Raw genomic sequence first — 12,394 nt, forward strand, 5'->3', positions numbered from 1 at the left:
TAAAAACAAGACCGAAATACTGAATTTCATTTTTATCGGCTCACTATTTGTCACATCATACTGTAAGTCCTCTTATGGGGCTTTTTTGAATATTATTATTAGTCCTTATTGCCCCCAATGGGGCATAGGGCCGCAACAATGTCTCTTTTCCACCGGGTCTTGTCTTTTGCAATTGCCTGTGCCTCTCCCCATGACAAACCCATTGCTCTCTTTTATATGAAGTTTAATATTTTATTTCCATTGTTCCTGTTTACAATTTAAGTAATTAACATGTCATATTCTTTTTTCCTTCACAAAGTATGTGGTTCTATTTTTAGTCAGTCCTTTAGGGCATAGTTTCAAGTTTAAAAGCGGAAACATTTTAGAAACCGAGTTTTTAGCTGTAATATTTGCTGTCTTAGTGATTAAATATAGATAATGGCCATGAGCTATAAAAAAATGACAATTAAGGTAAACAAAAGTAGCATAACAGTTCATGAAAAGATACCAGAATTTCCCTGTTGTACTGTCTTGTTTAGTAGTATCAGTTGAGACAGTCCTCAAAATTTTAAAGTCATTGCTTTGTTACCTTTTAAAAAATAAATGTATAATTTCTGTCCCTATTTCTGCTGTTCTTTTTTACCTATGAATTTTTGGGAGGAAGCTGGGGCTGGGGAATTTGCAGTCTTTTGACCAACAATAATGCCCCTGGGGTGAGGAATTTGCACTTTTTTGACCCAGGATGACTTCCCTGGGGCTGGGCATTTGAACAGAAAAACTGATCTGAGTTCAAATCCCCCGCCTATGCCCGGCTTCCCCCCCCCCCCCCCCCCACCCCCAGCAGCTTAACATTGATAGGTGCATTAGTTCTTAAGAACTAGCAAGTATCAATGGCATTTCACTGCAATGGAATTCTTGTCTTTGTTAGTCATTACGGCTGATTCACTTTGCCTAATTGTAATCAATATGAGAACGTGTCAAGAAGAAGTCTCTTCATGGTATTTCCAACAGACTGTGAGGGCTGGTCAGAAGCTTGGTAACTAAATTTGTGTAGGTAAGGTTGAACATCTTTAAAAGTTACATCAAAGACATTAGTAATATCTGACAAATTTGGCATTTTGGGGACATATTCTGGCCGATTCATCACTCCAGCAATACAGATAATTTTCTCAGCGAGTGCTTCTCCAACTTTTTCACGGCAGATCTGTCGTTCGTGTTCATTGGCTAGAGTAACAACGTTCAACTTCACAGTCCAAATTTCCCATGGAATATTTTCCATTCCAAACGGCCAGCGCGCTTTCTTCTTCTGATAAAACTCAAGAGATATCTGTCCATTCCTCAAGCCTTCGGGGCTCTTCAAAGAATCTCTAAATTCCGCAACTTGCCTTTTCAAGGCACGGTTTAAATCCTCTGAATCTATTCGAACGTACGTCAGATTTATAAAATCGCAATCTACATCAGCCATACCAACGGTTCCGATAGTGTAGGAGCCTTCTCGTTTGTAATTAAATTTCCCAGAAGTTCTATGAAGTAAAATTGAATGAAATATACTCAAGATTGCCTCATCAATTTGCCTTCCCTCTACAGACAACTCAAATACTTGCGACCGTGCATTCATCCTTTCTGTCTTCTAAAGTTGCTCGTTTCCAGTTTCTCTTCTTCCTCTCGATTTGCGTTTTCGACACTCTGGAACCTAGTTGTTGTTCAAACATGGCGAGCTTCGCAAGAAGGTCAGTTGACTGGCTGAAATTTGCCTGGGCAAGGGAACCTGTAATATTTATGTCCTGTGTTTTTGGATTTTCAGGTAATAAAGATTCTCAAGGTTTTTTAGCTGGTATCAATATTACACTAGAAGCTTGAATTAATGTGAATCAATTGGGAGTTAATATGATAAAATCTTTTCGATATTAAAAGCCCACGACCCTCGAGTCTGTGTATGTAGCGTAGACTACTGTGTATCAATTATTTGCTATTCTTTATAGTAATCTTATGAATTTACCGGATAGCAAGACAAGGAAAACCCAAATTATGATCTTGCACACCGAGGTTTTATCCTTAATTAGTAGCCAGGCATACTTTGAAAGTGACCTCTGTAACATATCAAACATGGTTGAACAACACACCTTTATTCCACTCACAGCGTCATGGGTAACACAGCTATGGGATACATTACAACACTGGTTACAACCTCCATCATGCAACGAGTTCCGAAATTTCCGCAAACGTTACATTTTTCTGGATTAATTTTGATTTGAAGGCTAAATTGCAGAATACCCCGCAACTTAATTGCATTTCATTGAATAAGAATAAGTTCTATTGTATTCCGACTCGTTCTTCAAAGAATACCGCCTTGGGAAACAATAGTGGTGAGGTGTTGCGGGGTATTCTGCAATTGCTCTTGTATACATGTAGTTCATTTCAATTTATGGATGTTTTGAAATGTTTTCAATGATTGTTTTCTTGTTTTCCCAGGTGTTTTAAATTTCATGACATGTGTTTTATGATTTTGCAAGTCTTTTTTGTTTTTTAATTTCTGCATTTCTTTTGTTGGGGATTTATGGAAGTGTTACATGTATTTTACCCTTTCTGGAAACGTTTTGCATTTCTTGATGTTTTTTGGGTTTTGTGCAAGTGTTTTGATCAAGTGAGCCACTGTAACTTATTAATTAATTAATATAATAATCATTTATGTAAAACCACTAAAGAGCAATTCCAATATCTTTTTTAATAGCACGGCAGCCTGACAAAATCTATGGGGCTTAGATCATTCAGTGTACCCATTTACAAATGACGGAAAATAATGTAATCAAATAATTAAAATAAGTTGTCATGTTGTGACCCTTGTAAGATCGGTTGAATGCTCTACCTGTTAAGCTGCTAGAACTCATTGGACAGCTACATGTAGGTTGTTTATCTTGGTCCTGAATGGACAATGCATCCCACTGGTCAGTGGGCTGTACAAAGTTATTCACCTAAGTTTATACAAATACATGGGTATCTAGAGCGTCCGACTGGTGTTATGGAGGTCATAGGGTCGAATCCGATTTTTGAGTTGTCCTTTCATTTGCTGCCATGCAACTTGTATTCCTATCCTTCTCACGGGAGCATTACACCTTTCCATCATTCGTTGTAAGGTAGGTTTGACAGTGTAGGCTGTGGGTGAATGCATGTTTTATGAGTCAAATGAGTCAATGAGCCGTGAGTCATGTGTCAATGAGACTCACAGTCAATATAGCAATAATTTGTTGATTAAGCCTAAGCCCTCGTTTCAGTGATTAGGCCTAAGCACTCTCTGAAATTTTAGCTTTCATTTTATGGTTTAATTAACTGCACTAACTCATTGACTCATGACTCATTGACTCGTTGACTCATTGACTCATTGACTCATAAATACTTAACACTCAGGCTGTGGAAGTTAACTGTTTTGCTCAAGTGATCATGTCTTATTTTTGTACCTCTTTCTGCCAGGCCCCATTTTTGTCTTATTCAGTCCATGGACAAAGGATACAGTTAAAACAATGAAGTCAATACCTCATGTTTATCCATGTAAGTAACTCCAGTACCCAACAGGGGAATCTGTGGTTTCATTCTTTGCCTCGTTAGCACACTTGCTATTGTTTCCTAATCAGTTAACCAATGAATAAACTACTATGACTTCCATAATGAGCTATGTCTGAAAATTTGAACCCAATATACTAGATTATCTTTGAGCAATAATGCATTGAAAATTTCAAACTTTTGCAAAAACTTTTTTGGTATCATTATTGCTTTTGCGACCCAAAAATTTATCAGGTTTTGATGCTAATAACTTGCCCCTTATCAAAGCTACAGGGCAGAAAACTGGGGATTGAACTAAGGTTAACAAGTCATTTTATCTTTTGAAGTCATTTGTAAATATTGTGATGCATTCTGTAAGCAAACTCATACCAGGGAATGAAGAAAAATGTAAACAATGATGTCAGCAAAGGTCTCTTATAGCAGTAGAACTTGAATTACACAAAAAGGAAAGGAGAGGAACTTAATTTAAGTGTTTAGTCTTCTAGTGCTGGAGCACTAATGATGAGGGCACTAAACTGAAATCAACAAATTAATGCAAATCAAAGCAAATGTTGGTTTCTGAGGAGCGGGTAAAACCAGAGTACCTGGAGAAAAACCTGTCGGAGCAGAGTAGAGAGCCAACAAACTCGACCTACATATGACACTGAGTCTGGTAACAGAACCCAAGCCACATTGGTGGGAGGCAAGTTTGCTCACGACTACGCCAGCCCTCAACTGTACTCCTTTATTTTTTGCCATTTTTAATTTTGTTATCATATTATATTTACTGTATATTTTATTTGGTGGCCTTTTATTTCTTTTTGTAGATCCTCAGTTTGAAAACCAAGATCTATCCAATGTTGATACTCATGGAAACAAAGTGTACCCTGAATTTCCAATTTAACAGAAAAATGTAATGACTTTTTGTGATCCTTTGTAAAAATGTTTGCCTGTAATTTCCGAAAAGATTGAGGTTTTGCTGTAGCGTACCAGAGCCAGAGTTTTTCTATGTATGGTATCAATGAACTGGTGAAAGTTTTTTTTTCTCTAATGAGATGATACCCTCTTCAGCCAGTCTTCTCACCCTGTATGAATCAATGGTGTAAATCATTGGGTTCCCTTATGGTAATTAGTTGAGTTTTAAGGTAATTGGTAACAGAACAACTCTGTATCCGAGCTTGCCTTTCTTGAATATTTATGACAGATACTCATTGACAGTATATTATTGCTTTATTACAATCTGCTTGGGTAACATTAATTTAAACTATGCTTTATCAGAAGCACCAACCAGGATGTAGTAGTTCTTAAGGATAAATTGAGGAATGTTCCATTTATAAGTACATTGATAAATAACCTATTCTTTACCATTAAATTACATCTTTCATTTTCATAATTTACATTTGTCAACAACGTGAGTTTAAAGCAGCAGTAATTTAGGCTATTTTGAATAAAGTAAATGACGAGCAACCTTAGCCAAAATTTTGACTTCAAGTGCAGAACAGTCCATAAAGTAATGTCTGGCCATTGCTTTTTTTTTTGGTGAAAAGAAAACACTTCTTAAAGCTCTTTTTACATAGGACATTTTTTTATGCAAGTAAATATTCTAGCAAGTAACGTCCAGGCAAGTAAGCCACTTTTACTGGCAGCTAGCTAGCTAGCATACCAAGTGTTATGTGTTTAAAAATCCCATTTTGGACTTAGATCTTTGGTCATCAAATATTTACGACCTGTTTGTTGTATTTCTTGCAATCTTTTTCAGGATAGCACTTTGCACCAGTAACTTATTTTACACAAGAAAATGGTGGATATACCAGTTTACATTCAATTAATCAAGTACATCCTCTTAGCACTCTTTGTGGTACAGATGAACTTGAGATTTCCTTTAGAAACAGCAGCCATAGTAAAATTACTGACAAGGTGCAATGAAACGTTGTACCAGTACTCTATTTTTAAATAAAATGTAACGTATTTGCAAGCATCTGCTGCCAAACGCTAATCAAGAGGGTTTTTTTCCTTCAAATGTTTGCATCAGGTTGCCTTACAAGAAGGAAGTAAACCCAATCAAACGCACTCTTTTAACTCCCTAAATGACCACTCTTTGGTATTTATTTCTGCGGTTCAAGTATACACAGTTCTCTTTTTTCACAGAGCACTAGGACAGTGGAGACTGTTCTCACTCGATGACTGTTTTTCATCGAGATCTCTTGCTTCCTCGGGCGGAAATTTACCTACATCCCACACGTGATCGAGCAGGATAAATAGTTTGATGGGCAAAGTTTTGGCTGTCTAAATGGCCAGAATCAGGCTAAACGTGGCAGCTTAGTCCAATGCTGATTGGATGCATTGACAGTGGCCTAAAAGTTAACGTTGTCTGGCTTGCTGCAGAGATGTAGAATGCTTTCTTTTTTCAGTTTCAGCCATATTGTTTCCTTCACGTGGCACTTAAGCACTGGTCCTTTTCCGCTTTCGAGATCTCCTGTCAGGATGAAGAGATATTCTTTCATCTCCTCCCAGTGACACCCACTGGGGATTTTCACAGAAGCAGCGTAAATGCCAGCTGTCTCGTTTTTGTTAAAAACTTGTATTTTCTGTCTGATTATTTCTGTGGCTGCGATGTTGGCTTGCTCTCTTTGTCCGTTTTCAACTGGAAACATGGGGTGAATATATCCTCGAACAGCTAAACGGTGGAGTGAGAGATAAAATGGAAGTCAAAATGAAACTTCACCAAGATCTCAATGGTCCCCTTGTTTCGCATTATTACGAGAAAACAAAAAGGACTTGGTTTCGTATTTCAAGCTCTACAGACAACGAGCAAGATAAAATTAACATACGAAAGAACACCCCAATGTCTTTAAAGGCTCTAGTATCTTTTGAGCACAAAAATTGTCACCTTTCACATAAGCACACGTTGGTGTATTTAGGGACTCTTGGTACTGGGTCAAATGTTCACTCGTTTTTCACCTGCAGCACATCTTTTTGGTCTTGCTAATGTTCTACCATTTGATGTGGTTTTAATAACTACAACAAGGAATTGAGGGAGCCACATTTTAGGGAATATGAAGATTGCACAGGTTAATACACTGGTCACCACGAAAAATTATATTCTTACAACGAAGCAACTCACCAAAATCGCTTTCGCATAGTGATCTCAGCAATGCCGAAGATTTACAAGGCCTGCACTCTGAAAATATACGAAAACAACAAGTGACATTTTAAAAACGCTAACAGGATGCGTCGTACTCCAATGAAATAAAAATAAACCAATCACCGATGACACTATAGGGAAGACATTCCACCTATTGTCATAAATGTGACAATCAGAGCCTCATTGGCTGTCGAAACAAAGGGTCTTTTGTTCCTGTGGTTGGCACATTTGAATAACAAGAGCACTGTTTGTAAACAGATATCTAAACTGGAATTTAGACAATGTTGATAAATGAGTAAAGGGAACATAACATGTTTCTACAAAAAAAACCCAAAACGTGCTGTGATCTGCATAATAGGCGGCGAAGTGTAAAAGAGACGGGCACGCGCGCTTGGCCCTCCAGTTGAACGCACGCCGTACCTAATTTTCATTGCGACAAAGGCGTGTGCTCGCACAAGGCCACCCCCCCACCGACCTTGACACCTGTATTATATTATACCTTTGGTCCTGGGATGGCGAGGCCGCTTTCTTCCATTCACAAATACGGTGTAGTTAACTTGGGTCAACGTTTGGTTTTGCTGAGTCTCCAGATAAAGTACTGGAATTTGGCCACTCTTGCTCTTTATGCAAATTGCTCTTTTTGTCACAATTTCACTGTCGCCGCTCACCAAAGTCAAGCCCTTGAAGTCTTCTCTATAAATCATCACACCTGGATGTCGAGCAGTGAAGCACAACTTGAAATCGGAGAGTACTTTCATGCGGGGATTGAACGTGACTCGCAGGCCCCCGAAAGGATTCGTCCAGTAAAGTTCTCCCTGATGGCACGTACTCTCTATACTCACAACAGACGGCTGCTCCGTATGGGGAATACCGCTAATAAAAAACATAATGTATGATCAATATCTTTCAATAAAATCATTTCAAGCGAGTAATCTCAAAATAAACATATGTATTTCTGGAGAGCCTTAGTGTTGTTCGTGCATGAAACAGTTTGCAGGAAAAAAAAAACAAAGGGCAGTTTAATAATAGATCGGACGAGAAAAAGTCAAACTGGACTATCTTCCGCACTTTGAAAATATAGCGTTAATGTTGCGAAAAATTTTGCTTTATCCAGTTGTTCCATGAGCTCATCAATAGAACGGAATAAATGGTACGCCCTCTTAAAGTGATAATGTTTTCAGACCTGGTTAACTTTAAGGTTCATGTCGTTCTTGCCTGTGTTTTTTCTTTTCTTTTTTAATTTATGCATGTGAGAATATATCATATCATATCATAGAGTAGCTTGGTGTAGCTAATATCTCCGACCATTTACCCTCCCAACCATGATACACCACAGAAGACAGACCACAACACCGGGAACTACATGTCATACTCTTTACAAGTGTGCGAGTTCTTTTACGTCCCACAGTCAGGATTATGAACATTGAAGGGTTGTGAGACGGGACCTCCGGCTTATCGTCCTTATCCGAGAAGACTAGAGAGTCTAACCATTTGCAGATGTAATTACAAAGGCAGCGCTTTCTCCTCAGTTATTTAAAGACCCTGAGTGTTGGTCCGGCCGGAGTTGAACTCACGACCTCCCGCGTAACAGCCCGGTGCTCAACCAACTGAGCCACCGGTGCGTGGTGCGCGGTGAAGCAAAGGATTTGTGGGTTGATTCAGAGGTACAATACGTGAGGGAAAGCTGATCTAAATATGGACAGTCAGAGAAAGTGATAAATCCAAGGAGAGTTATAGAAGCCGGATTAGAAGCTCCTGGTGGGCAGTCCCTGCCGCGAGAAGCATGTTGACGAGTTATTCTGGTTATTTAATACTTGCTTGAGGTTGTGCATCGTCTGTTGCGGGAAATTTTACTCCTAACCTCAAAAACGAAATTGGAAATGTTAGTGTCCTTCTGTAAGCGTACGTTTACAAACCGTTGGGAGTAACTACGAAACGTTCGAGGTTTCTGAAATATAAACTAGCAGGTACACTTCCAAAAGCTGTCCATTCAAAGGAAAGGAGTTTTTGACAATGACTAGAATAAGCCCAAAATGTGTTTATTTGCATCTACAAAACGACAACTTTCCGTGCAAAAGCAAACAGCATTTTTTGAGACCTATCCAGAGAAGTTAAAAAAGGCGTACTTTTGTCGCGTGTCTTGTTCGCAAGAGACGTCAACACTTTCGTCTGACAAGACTACTATCCATGCGTAACAAGCCAGCGAGACATTCGAATTTTTTTTTGTCATCTTGTCTACGTTTACATTATCTCAGCTACCTTTTCTTTTTTTTTTTTTTCATGAAAACCTAACCTGTCATTAAATGTCTGTTTCATTAGTAACTTAAGAACCAAACATTGGCGGGTGCACATCGCTGGAATGAATGAAAATCGTTCCATGGTGTGATATTTGCGTCAGGACCAAAGTTTGTGTAGACCGGTTATTTCTGTGTCAGTCAAAAAACATACACATGCACACGGCAGTGATGTTTATTGTCCAGTCTCGTTCTTTCGTCCGTTTTCAAACAATCGATGAAACCCGAAATACAAAAGGATACAAGTGGGCAGCTCAACAACAAATCCTCACTCTTAGTCTTTTGTCCCAGGGCGAATATTTCAACAATAGTTTCCCACCGCACAAGAGCGATGCACGTGCCCACAAAAGAGAAAAGACTTCGGCAGGGATTAACGTCGGTTGGATATGAGAAAAGCCACACGGTAGACACTAACTCCTTAATTTCAATGATAAACACATTTCCTCGCCTTTTGCTAAAAATTGGGTAAGTTTATAAGCTATTATTCATTTGCAGAACGAGGACACATGTCGTTTTTATCAATGATTGGACAAGGTTACAAGACTAGTTTCAGGTGATAAAACGAGAAGATGACGACGCTGAATTATGCCTGCATAATCAAGCTTCGTATCTCAAGCTCGAGCTCCCCAGCATACAAAGAGTCGCTTATAGTTCTGTTGCTCATTAAACAATACTCTGTATAAACATTTAAGATTGGCGCGCGAGCGGTGTGACATTGAAACGTATCATGCATGACTCGATGACGCATCAAATAAAAGTCATTACATTTGACGCTGCACATTCTTATGAAACTCCATTGCTACTCAGATCCTTGGGGACTCTAAAGAATCGAGATAGTGGTGCATCTTGCTTTTATTTCGTCACCTTTTCACGCGTTGCTTCATAAGCCATTCATTGGAACTGTCTCTGTATGGCTCGTGTAGCATCAAAGGGTTAAATAAAGGTATCCTTACCGTCCTCTCCAAATACATCTTTCGTCTAATCCAAAAGCATATACGCAAGAAGAATACAGCAAAGCAAACCAGCAGAACACAGCATGCGCCTCCCAAGCAGCCCCCATTGCTTGCTTTCTTGCTTGTGCACGGTGAGATGTCGAAGGAGTGATAAACGACTGACTTAAATTAAGCTATGGCACGAGGCACAGATCCTGTAGTAACCGCAGATTCCGCAAATTGTCCAATGGCAATGCGTTGTGTTCCCTCCTGAGAGAGCGATAATATTGTTATTATACTGAGAAACAAAACAACTTATTCAAGTGCGTAAGGTACTTTAGAACTTGTGCATTAGATTTGCATATCAATGGCTAACCTTAACGTAACGTATTAGATGTGTAAAATAGCTTCTTTGTGATAAAGGGCACCAGCGACAGCTTGACAGGGTTTTGGCCTTTTGATGGAAAATAGCTTTATAGTGCACCTCTTTGACAGGCCATTTGTCCAGCGCGTGGAGGACGATGGCCTTCGGGAATGATTCAGATCTACTGAAGTGTCCACGGCATGAAATGCGACGGTTAGAATTAAAACTAAGATGAATTTGCATATTTTTGATAGGTTGAAAAACAAACTGTTGGCGAGAAAGTACTGCTTTACTATTCAACCTACTGTCATAACGTCTCCAACGAAAATACAGTTTATGTTGCATCCAGCCTTTAAAAGTTTTATTTAGTTATATTTCACGCAGATATGTTTTTGGACAGCTTTGATTGAGAATCCACTGTTTCCTTTTCGTAAACTGCTTGATTCAAGAACATTCTATCCCTGAAATAAAATATTACGATAAAGGCGCACCCTAATACTTCAGATTAAGACCCTGGAAAGCTTGCGAGTTCATATTTGGTTTTCTTGGCATCTTACTAATAGTTTTTACCCCGGCCGTTGCCGAGGTAAACAGGTAGTTCATTGCAGAAATTAATTTTATTATACTTGTGGCAATTTCCAATCAAGCTTAACCCCCAGGGCTTAACCACAGACAAAGCCACATGTTTAAGTCTCCGAGGGAAATAAGTAGTTTTAATCAAATTTTCTCCATTTACGTTTCTTGATGATCCAAAGAAGTCACAGTGTTGAGTCGAGCAAAGCTTTGATGGTCTTCTATTCATGATAGTTTGACGTAAAAATAGAAACTTTTGACTGCCCACTGAATGTTTGTTTTAGAAAGCAATCACTCCTTTATTAAAAATAAATCTTGATTAATATTTATTACAGTCACAGTCCACCTGCTCAATTCTCCCTGAAAAAACTGGCAGCGAGAAAACAAAACAGAAAGGTATGGATGCCCATATGAAACACGTGGTAAGAACTTTTCTGTAGGAGGCGAAAACTTCTTTAGTTTTCTTTGTTTTCTATTTGACAAACAACTGATTCTCGTCCTTGTCAAAAAATAACATGGTCAAAAACAATCAATCAAACTGTGCCGATTACACAGCTTCAAACGGAAAATAACTTCAAGGGATGACATCCTCAGTGGTAACATAGTTTTGTGTTAACCAAAATTTGATTCTACACCAGTTATCGCTTTTGTGCAGGAATACTAAAGCTCAAAGTTTTGGTCATGTTTTGTTTCTTTATATCATTTCATCTACAAAACTCCTGAGCCCATTAATCACTGCCAACTTGGAATGTTTCTCTGGGGCTTTCTAAGATCTGATTGGAAACAAATTTAAATCAGGCCAGTTGAAAGGTATGGCCCTCCAATGCAAACAGTGTAATTTAAATACGCGGCAATAAACTTAACCTTTCAAAACGTTTTCGTTCAATTTCAAAAGGACTGATAGGGGATACAGGTATCTGTCAACAGCATAAAATTCCACAAAAGCAGCCACCGTGTTACGCTAGCGCTGAGGCGATTTTGGAAATTCGGCAATGAAGGTCGTTTGCTCCATTGTTCTCGAACATTTACAGTCATGTTTAAAGATACATGCAAAAATAGATGTTGCCAAAATTGCTTTCTCTGGGTAAATTGAGAAAACAAAACAAAACAAAACAAAACCAGGAGGAAATCCCTCTACCTAATTTAAAATTACGACTCTACACGCTCACCTTGCGATAAATTCCTTTAACGAAAATGTTACTCAGATAGTTTTAGTGCAAGTAAAAAGCAGTGTTGATGAGGTTAGGTCCTCTAGTTAAAGGGATGGCAACGGCTGCAATGCTTTTATACACGCTTGCTGTACTATATCCAAATTTAACACGTGTTAGACATCTGTCACCTTCAGGAAACACGCTGGGTGAACAATGCGTATAAACACGTGTTTCCGTCAACTCTTTGATATAGAATTGTATTCATGGAGCCAATATCATTGGCTCTTCCGATGACATGACACATTTCGAAACTCCAAAGTACCAAGCTCTCCATTTTGGGCATTCTTGATCTCAAAAATGAATTATGTTTCTTGAGGTTAGATTTGAACGTGACAGTAAACCAGCAAAAATTCGAAATT

General features: G+C 38.7%; 3 protein-coding genes across 5 annotated transcripts; 1 reads left to right on the forward strand and 2 right to left on the reverse strand.

The window, feature by feature from the left end:
* Positions 1-210: 210 nt before the first annotated feature.
* On the reverse strand, positions 211-1,637 carry LOC138058932 (autophagy-related protein 101-like). The gene has a single exon (XM_068904397.1). It carries the CDS (start codon positions 1,595-1,597, stop codon positions 941-943), a length of 657 nt encoding a protein of 218 aa, XP_068760498.1. The 5' UTR covers positions 1,598-1,637; the 3' UTR covers positions 211-940.
* On the forward strand, positions 1,628-5,493 carry LOC138058933 (NADH dehydrogenase [ubiquinone] 1 alpha subcomplex subunit 3-like). 2 transcript variants are annotated; one of them, XM_068904399.1, is made up of 4 exons: positions 1,628-1,783; positions 3,448-3,525; positions 4,344-4,429; positions 5,276-5,493. In XM_068904399.1, the coding sequence occupies exons 1-3, from the start codon at positions 1,690-1,692 to the stop codon at positions 4,418-4,420; spliced, it is 249 nt and encodes an 82-aa protein (XP_068760500.1). In that variant the 5' UTR covers positions 1,628-1,689; the 3' UTR covers positions 4,421-4,429; positions 5,276-5,493. The 2 variants fall into 2 exon arrangements, with proteins under 2 accessions (XP_068760500.1, XP_068760499.1); XM_068904398.1 differs by lacking the exon at positions 5,276-5,493 and having other exon boundaries at positions 4,344-4,995.
* LOC138058931 (meteorin-like protein) lies at positions 4,728-12,130 on the reverse strand. Of its 2 annotated transcripts, none has more exons than XM_068904395.1 (5): positions 11,994-12,130; positions 9,909-10,157; positions 7,161-7,534; positions 6,641-6,697; positions 4,728-6,193 (listed from the first exon to the last, which is right to left on the reverse strand). In XM_068904395.1, exons 2-5 carry the CDS (start codon positions 10,013-10,015, stop codon positions 5,871-5,873), a joined length of 861 nt encoding a protein of 286 aa, XP_068760496.1. In that variant the 5' UTR covers positions 10,016-10,157; positions 11,994-12,130; the 3' UTR covers positions 4,728-5,870. The 2 variants fall into 2 exon arrangements, with proteins under 2 accessions (XP_068760496.1, XP_068760497.1); XM_068904396.1 differs by lacking the exon at positions 11,994-12,130 and adding an exon at positions 10,264-10,473.
* Between the last annotated feature and the right edge of the window lie 264 nt (positions 12,131-12,394).

The sequence above is a fragment of the Montipora capricornis genome, chromosome 8, assembly GCF_036669925.1.
Source record: "Montipora capricornis isolate CH-2021 chromosome 8, ASM3666992v2, whole genome shotgun sequence".
NCBI classification, from domain to species: Eukaryota; Metazoa; Cnidaria; class Anthozoa; order Scleractinia; family Acroporidae; genus Montipora; species Montipora capricornis.